Here is a 19,158-nt window from a genome sequence, read left to right on the forward strand (position 1 = left end):
CAAGAACAGATCTTCTGATAAATGAAGTCTTTGCCATGATGCAAATTTAAACTAATCCCATCTTCCTGAACATTGTCCGTACCCCTCCATTCCCATAACTGCTAGTGTTCTTGTCTGGTTCCATTTTTAATGGTTATTGTATCTGCTTCAACCACTTTCCCTGGTGGCATGTTCCAGGTACTTAACACGAAAATAAAACCTGCCATACACATCCTTACAACTTTTTACCCTCTCACCCCTAATTGGAGCCACTGGTATTTGGCACTTTTTACCCTAACCAATGAATCTCAATTTTACATCCTCTCTGCTCATCCTTCAGCCCCTGACCCTCCAGAGAAAGTGATCAAAAGGGACTGTAGCACTGACTGCAATGATCAATACTTTGCAGTTAGCAGCAATGTGGCTTTCACTACTAAAAGGAGTCTTCCCCACATTATGGCTTTGTATGTTATAATACCACAGGGGTTTTCTTTGAGTAGAGAATGTACTTTTGGTGTTCTTTTGCTATAGGTTCGAGAAAATGGAATAGATAGGTCGCCCAAGCTTTGCTCACAGCTATTTTGGAGATGTTAAGATCACAATCTAGTCAAAGCCAAACTATTTCATACAAATTTAGCTATGGATATGGATAGGACATCCTCATTACTGTGAAGAAACAAAGTAATCTACGCAATAGTAAGAGGACAATTGCCTGATGCAAGGTAACAAAGGGAGACTTGATAGGAGGTTTGGAGGTTTTCAAAGTTATGAACATAAATAGGATAGACAGCCAGGATCTTTTGCTCTAGGTACATAGGTATGTCAAGTACCAGAATTTATGCTTTATGTTTGGTTGGGGGGGGGGGGGGTGGTGGTAATGGTGATGTGAGTGTATTTTTTTTTAAAGAAACTCAGAGTGGTAGGTGCCTGGAGTGAGTTACTAGTGGTAGTAGTGGAAACAGGGATTCAAGCGGCTCTTAGATAGACAAGTGAATACAAAAAATGAGGAATACTGATGATATACAGGAAGAGGACATTTAATATAAATTAGCATCAAGAACAGCAAAACGTGAGCCTGTAAAACAAGAGTGGATAAGAGTTCAAATTATCACAAATAGGTATCATACCAACAACCTCTTGGTAAAGAACAGGTACCCCCCCCCTAAGGTTTGGTTAAATCTTCAGTTGTCAGTAAATTACTGATATACCTTTTCTACAGTATTGTCCATTTTCCAGCATCATTCCAGAAGGACACATACAGGTTGATTTTTCTGAATTGCTGCTAATTTGAGGTGCAGGCATACACATGTATTCACAAGGGGTATTTTTTGAATCCACTTTACACCAGTTTCTTCCTGTAAAGCAAAATCAATCGATCACTTAGACTTACAATACATTACAAACTGAATCTTACATTTTCAGTCTTCAATATTATTAGCTGCTGATACTAGCTGCAACATTTCAGGAAGCTTATTGTTGGTTGTAACAGATGATATGTAACATTTGACTAACTCAGTCAATTCATTTCCAATTCAACACTGTATCAGCAAGTGATATTGTGCATGCCTATTGTTATTTATAACCAGTATTACAATAAAAAGGAACATGTTCTCTTGCAGATCCATAACTAAGAAGCATTAAAATTTGACAAATTAGGACAGCAATATTTTGTGGGCCAGAAGATGACTTCCCTAAACTACTCAAAAATCAAAGTATCAATTCTCTTATTGGGTACAAAATTAAAAACTTGCCTGATGGCTGCATTACTTCATGATAGACAATAAGATCTTGCGGTCTATCCAGATTAGAGATCACAGTTGTAAGATCTTCTCCACTGAACTTGTTGGCTTTATAGATGGCTTCATTCATCCCATCAATCCAAAAGACAGTGTCCTGGAGCAGAAAAGTTGGAATTGGATCACTGACACATGTACGAGGGCACTGTGAACAATTGGTTTCATACCACCCATACAGATCATTTGATTACAACAGTGCATTGAGATAGTAAAAGGGAAAATAACAACATGGAATGAAGTGTTGTAGTGACAGAGAAAGCGCAGTGCAGGCAGGCAATAAGATGCAAGGTCATAATGAGGTAGATGAGGAGGTCAAGAGCCCATCTCATCATGCTAGGGAACCATTCAATAGAATCATAACACCACTGTCCTTGAGCCTGGGCACTTGCTTTCTGGTTCTTGCCTCTTCTGTCTGATGGGAGAGGGGAGAAGGGAAAATATCTGGGATGGGTGGGGCCATTGGCTGCTTTCCTGGGGCAGTGAGAAGTGTAGTCATAGCCCATGGGGAGGAGGCTAGTCTGTATGATATCCACAACTCTGCAATTTCTTGTGGTCTCAGGCAGAGCGGTTGCCGTACCAAGCCATGATACATCCAGATTGGAGGCTTTATCAGTCATTGCAAAATGCATGATTTAAGATATCAGGTGACCCCTAATAACCACATGTTTTTGTGGGCAATAGGTATAAATTCATACAATAACGTAAATATGCAGATCAATATCAGAACACTCAGGTCCCAAAATAGTGGAGTGGCCACCAATTAATAAAAACAGAGTTCACATCTGGAGGAACCAAGCTGCCGTTCAAGTCCAGGGAGGTTTCATCCAAATAAGAATGTGGTATTGGTGTTTCTTGTAGAACAGATAATCCAACAGCTTTAAGCACCATTTCTGCCTAGAAACTACAAAATGCAAATATCTTCACCTAGAAATAGTTTTCAAACATGAAGTTAAAATTGCACACTCTTGAAAAGGCTAAAATTAGCCTTTGAAACAAATCTTGCAAGATCTAGAACTGAAACACTGGGCTCTGGGTATCTTAGTTCAGTAATCATGCTTTCTATGTAAAAGAATATAACATTAGCAACATTACTGTAAAGTCCAGACCCTGGCCTGGAAAAGTGTGGCCTTTGAAGTATTCTAACTTAACATCCAAAATATGGCATTTCTTGGCTTTGAGATTTTGAAAGTAACATTGTTCTACCAACCAAGTATCACAATGTCAACACATACATTGACATTGAAGAGCAGCACAGTAGTGAAGTGGTTAGCACAATGCTTTACAGTACAGGTGACTCAGGTTCAATTCCCATTGCTGCCTGCAAGGAATTTGTACATTCTCCCCATGACTGTGTGGATTTCCTCCAGGTGCTCCAGTTTCCTCCCACAGTCCAAAGTCTTACCAGATGGTAGGGTAATTGGTCATTGTAAACTGCCGATGATGAGGCTAGGGTTATATCAGCAGATTGCTGGGTGGCATAGCTCGAAGGGCCAGAGGGGTCTGCTCCACACTGTATCTCAATAAATAAATAAACATCTTCACCGATGGAAAGTTAATCAGCCAGTGTGATTATGGCAATGTAACCCAATCAAACTTAGTTTGTTATTGTTCCATCTATAGAGCAAAAGTACTTCCATCATTTGCAGAAAGATTAGCCATCATGTAGAAAATGTTGCTCCAATTGCACAGCAAGGTTTGAGGCTCAAAAGCTTTCTATAAGTTGTACAGACATTTTGTACATGTTACAAAATGATGCCTTTCAAACCATTTTACTTCTGCAGATTTCTAACATTCAAACTTACTTGAAAAACAGAAAGTGACAAAGGATGAGCAAGGAATTCACGCAAATGCAGAACCGTGATTCTATCCCGACCACTCAGGTCAATGCTTGACAACGTATGAAGCTTGGAATCAACCCAATAAAGGCGGCCTTTCACAAGATCTGAGGTTGGGGGAGCAAGAGCACATCAGTTGAGATTCACTGGCATATTTCAAAACTCAAAATGGTTTCATAGAGATACTCACCGAGTGCTATGTCATTTGGCCACTCAATCTCCTTGGTAACCAGGAGCTGTCGATTATCACCATTCATTCCTGCTTTTTCTATCTTTGCTGATTCACCACAGTCCGACCAGTAAACAAACCTAGAAAGCAGCAAGCGGATGGAGCTACATTGAAACACCAAGCCATCAAATTTGAAAAGGCTCACCTCACTTCGACTCACTTACATACATCACATTAAGAGCTGGCTACTCCACCACTGGTGTGTTCTAATAAGATCATTTTCATACTAACCAGATACCTACTGTATGTTCAAAGTGTAAAAATACTGCTTCTACCACCAGAGAAAGGGAAATCTAAACAATTGTGAAGAATTGCCTTTTAAATTTGTGACCTTTTATTTTTAAAAACACCACAGGACTGTAAGATTGGTTTAAGATGGCACTGGTGATGCCCAGCAACTACCCATCAGTGGCAAAATACAAAACAAAAAACCTACTAAACACCTTATTAATAATAATCACCACTAACAATAGAGAGGCATGCAGAGGCGAGGCTGGGCAAGTGGAGGCAGAGGCATGAGTGAGGAAAGCCCTGATATCTGATTGATTTTAACACTGGGCCGAGTTCGGAAGGTCGGGTACAGGCTGAACCATGGCGGCAGAGCCCAGGCCCCAGGGCTGTCTGAGAACAAGGAATGTCGTGATGTTTGGGTGATTTAAGCACCGGGCCAGATCGAAAAGGTCAGGGTGTCAGAACTGGAGGTGAGAGATGGTCTGGCTCTGCTCGCTGCTCCATGATGTTTACTCAGCTCTGCGCTGAACTGAGGCTGTGGCCTGCTCTGCCTGCAGTGATGCCTGGCGCACGCATCTGTGGTCCCGTGATGTCTCCTCGGGTGTATGATGAATTGAGGCTGTGGTTTGCTCCAGCTGCAGTTGATGCCTGGCTTCATGTTTTTTTTTGCAAAAATTCAGTTCTGAATGCTATCTACTTAGTTATTGTTTGCACAATTTTCCTTCTCTCTGCACATTGGAAGTTCGACATTGGATTTTTTTTAATGGGTTCTTTTTGGGTTTCTTTGTTTTGTGACTGTCTATAAGATCAATCTCAAAGTTGTATAGCGTACACATACTTGGATAATAAATGTACTTTGAACTTTGATAAGGCCTAAGTCACAAGAGCACAATTAGGCCATTCGGCCTATTGAGTATAGTCTGTCATTCAATCATGGCTGATTTATTTTCCACTAACATTCAATCTCCTGCAATCTTTGAAACTCTTAGTAATCAAGAACTTATCAACCTCTGCTTTAAATAATACCCAATGACTTGGCTTCCACAGCAATGAATTCCACAGATTCACCACCCTCCAGCTGAAGAAATTTCTCGTGTTTTAAAAGGGATATCCTTTTATTCTAGGGCTCTACTCTCTGGTCCTAGACTTTCCCACTATTGGCAACATCCTCCCCACCTCCACTCTATTTAGGCCTTTCAATATTCAATAGGTTTCAATAAGAACCCCCTGAACTCTGGCAAGTACAAGCCCAGTGTCATTAAATGCTTCTTAAATGTTAACACTTTCATTCTCAGGTCATTCTTGAAAACCTCCTCTGAACTCTCTAATGATGGCACATTGTTTCTTAGATATGGGATCCAAGACTGCGCAGTACTCCAAATATGGTCAGATCAATGCCCCAAAAACCTCAGCGTTACATCCTCGTTTAATTCTAATCCTCTCGAGATGAATGGTATCATTAAGTCTGCCTTCCTTACTATAACTTAACTTGCAAGTTAACCTTTAGAGAATCCTGTACTACGGTTTCCAAGTCCCTTTTGCACCTCTGATTTCTCAATCCACTCCCCATTAAAAAAAATTGTCTACACTTTTATTCCTTCTATCAAAGTGCGTGAGCATACACGTCCTTACACTGTATTCCATCTGCCACTACTTTGCCCATTATCCTAATCTGTCGTAATCCTTCTGCAGCCTCCCTGTTTCGCCAACACTTCCTGCCCCTCCATCTATCTTTGTATTATCCTCACACTTGGCCACGATGCCATCAACTCCGACATCCAGGTGACAACCTTCGTGAAAAGTAGCATATCCAACAGCAACCCCTGCAGAACACCACTGGGCACAGACAGGCAAGTGGAAAAGGCTCCCTCTATTCCCACTCTTTGCCACCTGTCGGTCAGCCAATCTTCCTGTCCATGAGGATTATCTTTCCCGTAATACCATCTTGTTTAATAGCCTTGTGTGCAACACCTTGTCAAAGGCCTTTTGAAAATTCAAAAAGCTTCTGAGAAGGTCTTTTCCAGGTAAGATTTCCCTGTTTGGAAACCACATTGACTTCAGCCTCTATGTACCTTGCAACTTCATCCTTAATAATAAATACTGTGGCACTCCTTAATGATACTGTGACAGCCCGCCTCTGCATTTCTAATGACTAGCACTGTTTATTGTTCTTGTGTTAAAATGCTTTTGTGGGATTATTGGGGGAGGGAAGGGAGTTCCAGTTCATTTACTGTTACATTTTAGCTTGGGTTATTGATGCACCATCAACAACTCCTGGAGACGTGAGGCGAGATATAGGCTTTTATTGGCTGGAAGAAAGAACAAGCAGCAATTGACCACCACACTGCATCCTGGAGACTGAGGCCGGGGCGGAGTCCCCAATCGCCTTTATACCGGGGTCCGTGGGAGGAGCCACAGGAGCAGTCAGCGGGGGGGGGCGTGTCCAGACAGGTATATGTAGTTCACCACAGTTATACAGTTATTCGCTTATGTATTTGTGAGTCACCCTGAATGTAACCGGGGTATGCGATGGTCACCTCCCCTGTCTGTTTGAGACTGGTTGTGTTCTCTCTCCGGGCCACAGTGCCTGGTGCTCACACTCTGTTGGGAGAAAGGTTCAGTCCTAAATGACCTCCACTTCACTGTAATTGTTGCCCTGTACAAGAGCAAAGGGGATAAATCAGATTGCTCAAACTACAGGAGCGTTACTCTGCTGTCCACCGCCGGGATGAACCTCTCCAGAACTCTCCTGGACAGAACCATCCTTTCCAGTGCTGAACGCAACCTCAGAGAGAGTCAGTGTGGATTTAGAGTGAACAGACGCACATCCAACACGGTCTTCGTCCTGGCCAGATACAGGAGAAGGGCTGTGAACAGAACGTGGGACTGTACATGGTGTTCATTGACCTGACCAAGGCCTTTGGTACAGTCAATCGCGATGGTCTCTGGAAGATTCTGTCAAAGCTCAGCTGTCCCCCTAAATTCCTCACTATCCTGCAGCAGCTCCATGAAGGCCAAAGCAGTCAGGTAAAACACAACAATGACTGTCTGACCCATTCCCCATCAGTACCGGCGTGAAACAAGGCCATGTTTTGGTACCAATACTCTTTGCCATCTTTTCCAGCATGATGCTGTGGGAAGCGAAGGAAACCCCCTCGGAGAGCATCTAGATTCGGTTTCACACTGATGGAAATATCTTCAATCTCTGCCGACTTCTCACCCGATTGCAAGAGCCCATTCTTGAGCTACTCTATGCGGTTGACTGCGCTCTTCTCACGCACACCAAAGGTGCTACAGGCTGCAGTCACTCAGTTTGCCAAGGCTACAAGGGCTTTCGGGTTAACAGTCAGTCTGAAGAAAACAATAATCCTCCATCAGAAGCCCCCTCATGACGTTTATAACTCACCTCAGATCACCAATGACTACCACCCTCTCACCACAGTTGAGCAGTTCACCTACCTGGGCAGTGTTATCTCCAACAATGCTACAGTAGTAAGGGACATTGATAATCTACACAATGGGCAGCTGTGCTTTCCGGCGCCTACAGAAACATGTGGAAGAACCAACAGCTGCATGTCCACAAAAAAATCAAGTATACAGGACAGCCGTCATCACAGCCTGCTATTCAGCTGTGAAGCCTGAGTCTTGTACCGCAAGCAAATCTGGTTGCTCGAGCACCTCCATCAGCGCTGGTTCAGCTCCATCATGGGTGTCAGCTGGCAGGATCGTGTCTCCGACAATGAAGTCCTGAGAAGGCCCAACCTCCAAGCATAGAAGCCACTTTGCTGCCCAGGCAGCTCCGCTGGTCAGGCCACGTGTCTGGTACGGACAACTCCAGGTTACCGAAAGCAGTACTCTACAGAGAACTCTCTCAGGCCAAGAGAGATCCTGATCCCCGCAAAAGAGGTACAAAGACCAATTTAAGCAGCAGCTCTCTCAGGTAAATATCAAAGTCAATGAGTGGGAGCAGCTGGCTTGAGAGAGAGACCACTGGAGAACACTGATCCACAGAGCAGCCAAGAATTTTGAGGAATTCTGAAGAGGAGATGCAGGAAGGATCCTACTACCCAAATGTCCACATCTGCGCTGTTCCCGTGTCCCTACTACTCCAGAGTCTGCAGATCCAGAATTGGCCTCTACAGTCACCAACGATCGTGCTGTCACTCCTGAGGACTCTTCTTCCCTCCTGATCTTCACAAGTGAAGAACCAGCCATTAGTCTTCTGGAAACATTTGAGAACCTAGTGATTTTTGAAAAACCACAGGCAGGGGCAGTAAAACAAACTGATCTGGGAACACAGGTCCATAATTTATTGAAAGTGGTGTTGCAGCTTGAAAGGGTCATAAAGAAAGCTTTTGGCAAATTGGCCTTCATAAATCAAACTACTGAGTACAGGAGATGGGATGTTATGTTGAAGTTGTATAAGGCAGGGGTGAGGCCTAATTTGGAGTTTTGTTTGCAATTTTGGTCTCCTGCCTACCAGAAAGATGTCAATAAGGTTGAAAGAGTACAGAGAAAAGTTACAAAGATGGTGCTGGGTCTGAAATATCCAAGTTACATGGAAAGATAGAATAGGTTAGGAATTTTACCCTTGGAATGTACATAGAAGATTGAGAAGAGATTTGATAGGGGTATATAAAAATTATGAGGGGTACAGGTAAGGTAAGTGCAAGTAGGCTTTTTCCACTGAGGTTGGGTTGGAATATATTAAGAGGTCACGGGTTAAGGGTGAAAGGTGAATTTTTAACTATGGTCCCAGTGCAGGTCGATGGGAATAGGCAGTTTAAATGGTTCATCGTGGACTAGATGGGCCAAAGGGCCAGTTTCTGTGTTGTACTTTTCAATGATTATCACTGCTAATGCCTTCACAACCTCTGAAGTTGTTTCTTTTAAAACCTGGGGTGCAGTCCATCTGGGTCCAGGTGACCATCTACCTTCAGGTCTTTCAGCATCTTCTCCCTGGTGACTGTGACTAGACTCACCATTTTCCCCAGACACTCAACTTCCAGTATACTGATAGTGTAGAATGATCCAAAACATTATTCAGTTTGTTCACTATTTCCAATTCCCCCATTACTACATCTCCTCTTCTATATTATTGGCTACTTTAATCCAATTTTTAATCTTTTCTCTCCTTCTTGCTTGTTTTAGTTGCAATTTATTAGTTTTTAAAAGCTCTCTAATCATATAGCTTCCCATTATTTTTTGTTATATGGTGTGAACACAGATTTGTACTGTTGGCAACAGCATTAGGTTTATCCTACTTGACAAACACTTATGTTACACTATTACTGTGAGCTACAATTTGGAAGTGGAAACACTCAAGTGAAGATATCAGTTTATCGTATGGCTAATGAACAATAAAAAGCAGGTTAAGCTTTTCAAAAGCCCATTCCAGGCAGATTTGCATTTAGGAAAACAAATACTGCCTCTACTGTTTCTGACTTCAATATATTTCAAGAGGATATTCATGCCTTCCCCATTTTTGCATGAATCTAGTTCTACACTGATCAATGCGGAGTAGAGGTCGAGGAAGTTAAAATCCAGCGGACAAAAATATTCATGTATAAACATTATTGCATGTTCTACTGTATGTACAAGCACAAATTGAGGAAAAAGTCTGTACCCTGATAGTGGATCAACTGCAACAGAACCTGGCTCCTTCAAGTCAGTATCAATGAGGGTCAATCTTTTGCTTCCATCAAATAAGGCTGCAGATATTGTCTTTGAACCACGGTCAGTCCAGTACAGGTGCTTGTAAACCCAGTCCACAGCAATCGCTATAGGGAAGTCTATATCCTTGAGGACCTTGGAAACAACAACTCTGTTGATGGATGCACTACAACAGGATTAAGTGATATAAATATATTGCACCAAATCAGAACATATTCAATAAATGAACACAGTTGTTTTGTCTACAGCACAAGGTGTCTGATATAATTCAGCAAATTGTGGAAACTTCAAAGTTGATGTTGTGGCTTATACCCAATTTAATTTCTGTACTTGAAGATCAAAACATTAGTGTTAAGGATAAAATTAAATTAGTCACCATTCTTAATCTGAAATTCAACACCCGTTACATATTAAACAGTGTTTCATTCACTCAGACTGATCCACTTGTCGGTTCAATATTTTGGAAGACAAGTTGCAGTGTTAGTTATGGATTCAATGGTTTAGTTACCTGAAGACAGCCTGCTGATCCAAGTCAGCCCAGAAAATTAACTGTCCTGCAATATCAGCATCCAGTGCCACAGCATTTCTCAGCTGCACTGCCAACTGTGTGTACTTTTGGTGATGCAGACCTAGCTTCCTGATGTCATGGTGATTTGTGAAGATCAAATATGGCTCTTTCCCTGTGGATCATTAGAAATAATTGACCCAGAAGAACTAAATTTGGAAGCAATACAAGCCAATATCCTGACAAGCCCATTAGGAATAGGTTAAACAGCATTTTGTCTAGTAGTGAAGGCTACTCACAGTATATAGTTCATTTCAAGTATACCAGATATTGTCCTTACTGTACTCCCAAAATCAGAAATCAGTATCTTTCTTGTTTAATGGCAACGTTAATCTGCCTTCAGTACAAAGAATAATTCAGGAATTTCTGACACTAAGCTACAAATTTCAGTACAAACTTGAGGTTAATAAGTTCATTTATTAAGACTGTGTCAGTCCCAGTGAACTACATAATCAAAGTTCACAATGTGAATGACTTCTTGCAACTTTCTTCTGATGCAGAAGGTGCATTTAGGCATGCACCATTTCCTGCTCATTCTGATTTCCCTGAAAACTAGTTACCAAAATTCATCCTATTCAAGGAAAATTGTTTAAGATAGATTTTGACTCCTCCACTTGTGGGAGGAAATACAATAATGCCTCGTGGAACATGGCATTACCGATCTGTTACTTTAAGTTCATTGATTTAAACTGTACCAACACAAATAAAACTACACAGAACTGGATTACTGGTGTAAACACATTACTCACATCTGGTTAAGTATCCATAGCTAGAAGAAAATTATAATGATAAATTTAAATATTGTTTAAAAGTTTTTAAGTTTTAAAGCCACTTAAATGTTGAGCTCAAGTTGTACTTGCCAACTGCTTTGCAAATCCCAGTGGCCGGATCCATTTGATATCCTTGGTGACATTCACATTTGTAACTTCCTTCCAAATTGATGCAAATTTGACTACATGTTGCAAGATTTTGACATTCATCAACATCTGAAGAAAAGTAAAAATCATTTCATTCTTTAGCTGATTGATTTTGCTGTAACCTGCTTAGAAACTCAACCTACCTACACAGTTCCTTTCAACTAGCTGAAATCCTGCAGGACATCCACATTTGTATCCAATTAGGAGATCGATGCAGATATGAGAACAACCTCCATTGTTCATTAAACATTCATTTACATCTGTAGGAACAAGAAAGCCAAGTAACTATACACTTGCTCCTAATGCAATGTGCATTTACACTAGACTTTTCACAAAAGTTACTGCATGCGAATTTCAGCATCAACAGAAATTACATTTATTTTACCATACAGCATGGAGTAGGCCTTCTGGCCCTTCAAGAAACCCAATTAACCCTAACCTAATCATGGGAAAATTAAAATGACCAACTAACCTAGCAGGTATGTCTTTGGACTGTGTGAAGAAACCAGAGGACTCGAGAGAAAACCCATGCATTCCGTAGGGAGATATAGAAAGACTTCCCACAGAATGGTGCCAGAACTGAACTCTGGAAAACCCTGAGCTGTAATAGAGTCGCTTGAACCACTACGTTACCGTGGTGCCCTGCCACACACAAAAATAACTTTGTTTAAGTTACATAATTAGTAAGATAATCAATTCAGCCAAACCAAATATTAGAACTTAGGAGGATGATGCCTTACGGTGACTCCTTTGGTTCCATCTCTGGAAAGAGCTCTATTTCTATCTTTGATATCTCTTTTCTTCCCCCTTTCAAGGTTCTTATGAAGATCCTGACCTGGAGTTACACGCTGACTTTGGTTCTTTGCGGAAATGGGACCCACTGTCAGGGCCTCAGGACCATTCGCTTTTCGATATGCCATGATGCGGCCTGGAAGACTAGCGTGCCTTCAGAGTGCCAGATCACCATGGCTCAGGAGGTGGGCAGATTCAAGGCCGGTGCCGCTGCTGGATGCGTCGTGGGAGACGGAAAATCATAAGCAGCGATCTAGCTGCTGGCTGTGTACCCAGAGACCCGAGTTCTTTGGGCAGCGAGTTTGGAAAAAGCGACACAACAGATTTTAAACATTGTAAATCAGCGAGTTGCTTGTTATGCCTCCCCTCTCGCTGTGAAACAGGGACACCTCTTTTTCCATTATTAGGGAGACAGAGAGCCTGTGGTATGCCGAATTACCGGGTGAACGAGTACTCTTTGGGGTACTGCAAGTCGGTGTCTTTATTGATGGTTTGCTGCACACTTGAGTGATCGGTGGGGGGTGCTGATGCTTTTTTGCTGGTGGGGGAGGGTTCATTGCTTTGCTGCTGCTCATGTGTGGGAGGGGGAGCTGGGGGGGGCTTTTGGGGTTCTAATGTTTAACTGTCATTCATTCTTTGGGGTACTCCTCTGTTTTCATGGATGTTGGTGAAGAAAAAGAATTTCAGGATGTATACTGTATACATTTCTCTGACATTAAATGTACCTATTGAGCCTATTGAACTCATTTTCTCTAGATTAGACTTTAAAGCCATAAACATGAGAAAATCTGCAGATGCTGGAAATCCAAGAAGCACACACAAAATAGTGGAGGAACTCAGCAGGCCAGGGAGCATCTATAGAAAAGAGTACAGTTGGCGTTTCAGGCCGAGACCCTTCTTCAGGGCTGGAAAAGAAGGGGAAAGACACCAGCATAAAAAGGTGGGAGAAGGGGAAGGAAGACAATATAGAAGGTGATAGGTGAAGCTGGGTGGGTGGGAAAGCTAAAGGGCTGGAGAGGAAGGAATCTGATAGGAGTGGAGAGTGGACTACGGGAGAAAGGGGAGGAGACCGGGCATTGGGGGGAGCTCGGAGAGTATTCAACATAGCTGACAAAACTCTGGAGGAACTTGGCCGGCCAGGCAGCATCCACGGAAAAGAGTAAACAGCTGACGTTTCGGGCCGAGTCCCTTCACCAGGCCTGGAAAAACAAAGGCAAATGTCTAAAGAGTATGAAGGTGAGGGAGGGGTGGATATACAAGGTGGTTGGTGATAGGTGATTCCAGGAGAGGGAGGGGAACAGGTGAAGTAAAGAGATAAAAGGGTCACTTCCGGTAATTACCCTACCCTCTTTCACCTTCCCCTTTCTTCCATTGTCTTCAACCATTTCCTATCAGATTCCCCCTTCTCCAGCCCATTACCTCTTTCACCAACCGACTTCCTACTCTTTACTTAACCCTCCCCCCTCCGGGTTTCCCCTATCACCATGTATTTCTTCTTCCCCTCCCCCACTTTCTTACTCTGATTTCATTTTTTCTCAAGCCCTCATGCAGAGTCTTGGCCCAAAACACCAAACGTTTAGTCTGTCCATAGATGCTGCCTAACCTGCTGCGGTCCTCCAGCATTTTGTGTCTGTAAATGCTTGGATAATCTCCAACCTCCCCCAGTGCTCCTCCTCCTTCCCTTTCTCCTATGGTCCACTCTTATCTCCTTTACCTTTCCCATCTACATGGCTTCACCTATCACCTCCTAGCTATCCTCTTCCCCTTCCCCTACTTCTTATGCTTCTGCCTTCCTGCTTCCTTTCCAGTCATGAAGAAGGGTCTCGGCCCAAAATGTCAACTATTTACTCTTTTCCATAGATGCTGCCTGGTCTGCTGAGTTCCTCCGACATTTTGTGTGCGTGGCTTAGATTTTGAAGTACTTACTACATCCTTTAGAGGGTTCATCACTCCAGTCCTTGCAGTCTTGGTGTCGATTACACACTTGAGACACATCTATGCATTCTCCACTTTGACATCTGAAGTCATTTGATCCTGTGCAATCTAATATTAAGAGATTATCTAAATTTCAAGCCATTAATAAACTTAAACATTAGCTGATACTTTAGTGAATCAGCAACCTACCATTCTTGCAGATGGCTTCATCACTACCGTCAGGGCAGTCCCTAAATCCATTACACAGTTTACTTTGATGGACACAGTCACCGCTACCACATCTGAAATCATCTGGTCTGCATGTGAGCGAAGCTGGAATCAAAATGCAGTATTTGTAAAATCAATTCCTGCCGAGCATTGGGCTAGCATTTTAGGTACATAATTTGAACAGTTTAATAGCTGGCTGAAAATTTAGTTGCAGTAGATCTGAAAAGGATTTAGATTTTGGTCTTAAGCTGGATTTCATCTTTGTGGTTTCAAATGGACATGGTACAAGAATGCATGATGATAGGTATAGTCTACCTGGTCTCTCAAAGCCAGCACCACCATGTAACATTGCCACTACATATTCTGGCCTCAGCTCTCTTGTGCCATTCAAAGTACTGTAACCCTCAATTCCTTGACCTTTCATACATCTTCACCTTGAATACATCTACAATCCACCACCATCAGGGTAGAGTTCCAAAGATCTACCACTATCTGGTGCTCATTAAGCTTGTGCATCCACAAAACTTGAGAATGAGAAAGTTTTAGTTTAAAAAGTTAATTTAGAAAAATCGCTGGTTTACATTTGAGGTATAATTGATCAATTCCAGAGCACAGACCTGTAGAAATTGCAGCTTAGCTTTGGCATTGATGAACATTGAGAAGATTTTAGTTAAAAATCAGATTTATAAATACAAGGCTGGTATAAGGAAAAAAAGTATCAACTAAATTGTACTTGCAATGTATTGTGGCTGGGTGGGATAGCTCCAGATAGTTCACCTCACTGACTAGGACCAAGTTTACAAAATGAAACCTTACTGGAAAATAAACTTCAAAAGTAAAGTGGTCTAGAGTGACTTTTCCACGGAGTTCATGAATTTCAACAGTTATTCAGTAACAAGACAATTTTTGCTCCTGGGATGTTATTTTTGAAGTTCCCTTAGCAGAAAACAAGAAGTTGTACATCAAAAGTGACTGGGCAATTGGAATAAAAATTTAACGCATGCAGATACACTGCCAATACAAACCCAGATTAGAATGAGAGATGCAATGTAGAACCGGGAACATGGAATAGTATATCATAGCAGTAGAAGGGTTGGCTCACGACTGATCATGATGCACACCTAAACTACGCCTATCTGTCTGCATGTGCTATAGTTCCCTCTGTTCTCTAGCTCTTCATATGCCCATCCAAATGAGCCTTAAATGTTGCTATTTATCTGCTTCCACCACCTCCTCTGGAAGTGTTTCAGTACAGATTACTACAGAACCCTTGCAAATCACCCTTAAAGTAAAAAGATTAGCTTTATTTGCTACATGCACATTGAAACATGCAGTGAAATGTACTGTTTGCATCAACGACCAACACAGCAAAGTATGCAGGGGGCAGCCCATAGGTGTTGCATGCATCCAATGCCAACAAAGCATGCCCACAATTTATTAATCCTAACTTGTATGCCTCCTACATGTGAGAGGAAGCTGGAGAACCCAGAGGAAACCAATGCCGTTATGGGGAGGATGTGCAAACTCCTCACAGACAGAGGCGAGAACTGAATCCCAATCTCACAGTTGGTGGTGTAAAACGTAACGGTAACTCCTACGCTCCCGTGTCGCCCAATTAACGACACTTCCAATCCATGCAGTGGGAAAGAATATGACAAGTGAAATATAATTAAAATCATAATCATCCAGATATTCACAGAGAATGAATGTTGAGAAATGTTGCTCAAGTGGACACGAGTCACATTATACACAAGTCACTGAAAACTCACATTCCAAGTGAAGATTACTGACTGTTGGAGCAATTTGTACTGACATTTTATCAGGTTTTGTTCAGAAGGACCTGTGCTTTTGTGCAATTTATTCTCCTGCCCCAAAGTACAAATGAAAAACCGTGATGGATGCTTAACTGTATTCTCTAGGGTTAAAGAAAGAGGGATGATTCCATTGAAAAAAAAGAATTCTTACAGGGCTCAGAAAGGATGTAGGATGTTTCCCTGGTTTTGTTTCTAGAGAGATTAATGGTGGGGGCGGGGGCGGTGATGAGGTGAGGGTAGATTACAGAAGCATTTTCTAGAGTGGTGAATTTTTGGAATTCACATTTGCTGAGGATATTGATGCCTCAGTCAGAGTTCAGTTTTGGTAGATCTCTGCATAGAAGGGAATCGAAGGCTGTGCAGATAATGCAGGAAAATGGAGCCAATCACAAGCCTGAAAGGCAGAGCACAGGCTTAAAAGAAAGACGCCCACCCTGCCTTGTTTATTATGTTAGAGATTGAATCAAAATGTCTAATGTGAAGTATGATGTATGATGTACATGGGCTGGAAATTCACAGGTTCATGAAAGGAGTTCTGACAAGTAATGTGAAAATTGCTCTCCACAGATATTGCATGACCGGAGTAATTTAAGCATTGTTTAAATTACAGTAAATTAGAGAGTTTAACAGGAGGGCAAAGAGATAATGCACACACTGGAAATGAGCCAAGTGCATACGAAAATGAATAAATATACATAATGCAGCTAACTAGTGACAGCAATAACAGCTGTATTTTAAAAGGCAAACATCACAGCACAAATGGAGAATCAGAAATCCAGAGTAACAATTAATGTGTAGGCATAAATTAATCATTTGAATTGAAAGGTTCTGTAAAATCTCAACTGTTCCAATTTAATCAGATATCACAAACTTGTAGAAATCCAGATATCATTTCAGGAACTGTAACTGCTGACTGCCATTAAAGGGTACCTATCAACAATAAGTATATCAAGTTTACTGTTTTAAATTAATTTAGTTTTATACGGAGATACAGCACAGAATACCTTCTGGCCTACCAAGTCATGTTGCCCGGCAACTCACTTATTTAACCCCTAGCCTAATTACAGGACAATTTAGAATGACTAATTAACCTATTGACCAGTACATCTTTGGACTGTGGGAGGAAACCCACGCACATAAGGGAGGAACATATGAACATTTTACAGAGGACGCCGCGACTAAACCCTGAATTCCAACTCCTCGAGCTGTAATCGTGTCGCACTAATCACTGCGCTATTATAGCACCCTCGGTGGGAAACTAGCTTTTGCTCGTTCTTGACGAGATTAAGAGTTAAGCATTCATTACCTCCCCTCACCCCAACAATGACCTACCCCTGTGAAGCTTGTTCCCTAGCAGCCTCTGCTTTAGGATTATTAACAGATCTCCTGCATCATGTTATTCTCAGCACTTCAGTCAAAATGACCACATCCTTCTACACAGAGACAACCACAACCAACTTAAGTCGATGGTACATGGCGTGAAGACAGAGTTACTTAACACAATTGATTTCATCACTTCCATCTTGGCAGTCTGTATCACCATCACACTGCCACTTACTATGAATGCATTGACCAGAACCACAATGGAAATCACCAGGACAGCAAACCATAGGAGGAAGGGCAATATGCCCACAGCATTCAGGAGATTCATCGGATTGATCACTGCAATCAGCATTGGTGTCACATACCCAGCTCACGGGAATACACTGAGAACTATTGCACCGAAACTCATGTGGGCCACACTTGGAAGGAACACAACTCCTTTCGTCACTTCCATCACCACAGTCATCTTCACCATTGCACATGAATGATATCAAAATGCATTTGCCACTGGAGCAAGTAAATTCTTTTTGACTACATGTAAGGTTGTCTAGAACAAGACAAGGTAGATAATTTAGTTTGCTTGATAGGCTTAAGATCACGGCAAGAAGTCTTCCAAATCTCGCATCTTTTCTTCAAATTTTCACAGTATTAAATTTGAAGTTTGTCCTTTGGAAGAGATTAAGTGGACAACAGGGAAGAAGTGCTTTTCCTAGTTGCAAAATGTAAAGAGTGGTAACAAAGGACTGCAGATATTAGAATTTGGAGCAAAAAAAAACACAAACCACTGGAGGAAAACTGAGGACCAAGCAGCATCTGTGAGGGAAATGGACGGTCAACATTTCAAGTCTCAAGTGGTGTAGGGGCCTAGGACTTAAATTTCTGCAATTTATGAAATCTGCTGATGACAATTACAGGTGGCAGAGTTAGCTGTGAGAGGACACAAGGCTATAAAATCAAGAGGTACAAAGCTACACAGGTGTTGGAAACAATACTGGAAATGCCCAGATCAAGATGTTCAGTACTCTCATTATAGGTTTCCAACATTTTTTTCTAACTACTCAACCAGACGGAATCAATGATAAACTTTAAACAACCGTGATATGACCTCATCACAAAACTTCCCCACACCAGTGAATTTTCCTCACTTTGATACGAGGGCCATCGAGCTGAAACGTGACCATTTTTTCTCCAGATGCATTCTGACTTGTACAAGTTAGAGAGGGCAATGGTGAAAGGAGTGTGAGATGGAAAAGTAAAAAATTAATGAACAGAGCAGTATATATTAAATTGTCAAGATTGCAGGACTTGTGCTGTGCAGGAAGATAAGATGTCAAAGGGCATGGTTTGCAGAAGTAGTTTCTAAATTGGTATACCTAATAATCTTGACGGCAGGCAAATGTTATGTAGAGGGGATATACATAAAAATATAAATTATTTGCTTCTAAAAGCATTTGAGAGAATGCATTCTGCACAGGGCTTATTTGAGAATGGATGCTGATCTATAGGAAGGAGCACAAGAGTAGACTAATAGTTGGAATGTGTGGTAATCTTCCATTCACTGAAGATCAAGGCAACTTGACTGAAACAAAATCCCAAAGGAAATTGGCAAATGTGGAGTGCATGCTCTATTAATATGGTTACTATTCAAAACGAAAATGGCACCTGCTTTAGACAAGCCAGGCAGTCTCAAGGGTCACAAGCCTGCTTTATAAAGCACTGGTGAGGCCTCACTTGGATTATTGTGAGCAGTTTGGGGCCCTCATCTTAGAGAGGACAAGCTGAAACTGGAGAGGGTTCAAAGAAGGATCAAAAAATAATTCCAGGACTGAATGGTTTCTCATATGAAGAGCGTTTGATGGCTC

The 19,158-nt window shown here is 41.8% G+C and overlaps 1 protein-coding gene across 1 annotated transcript in view; it reads right to left on the reverse strand.

Moving 5' to 3' along the window:
* LOC140741831 (prolow-density lipoprotein receptor-related protein 1-like) overlaps positions 1-19,158 on the reverse strand; it is a 109,206-nt gene that overhangs the window by 49,298 nt on the left and 40,750 nt on the right. The window contains 12 exon segments of the mRNA XM_073072279.1: positions 1,188-1,330; positions 1,727-1,872; positions 3,578-3,717; positions 3,801-3,919; positions 9,697-9,909; positions 10,252-10,423; positions 11,169-11,294; positions 11,369-11,485; positions 13,944-14,078; positions 14,142-14,264; position 15,758; positions 17,473-17,843. Of these exon segments, the coding sequence (XP_072928380.1) occupies positions 1,188-1,330; positions 1,727-1,872; positions 3,578-3,717; positions 3,801-3,919; positions 9,697-9,909; positions 10,252-10,423; positions 11,169-11,294; positions 11,369-11,485; positions 13,944-14,078; positions 14,142-14,264; position 15,758; positions 17,473-17,843 (1,806 nt within the window).

The sequence above is a fragment of the Hemitrygon akajei genome, chromosome 2 (assembly GCF_048418815.1).
Source record: "Hemitrygon akajei chromosome 2, sHemAka1.3, whole genome shotgun sequence".
NCBI classification, from domain to species: domain Eukaryota; kingdom Metazoa; phylum Chordata; class Chondrichthyes; order Myliobatiformes; family Dasyatidae; genus Hemitrygon; species Hemitrygon akajei.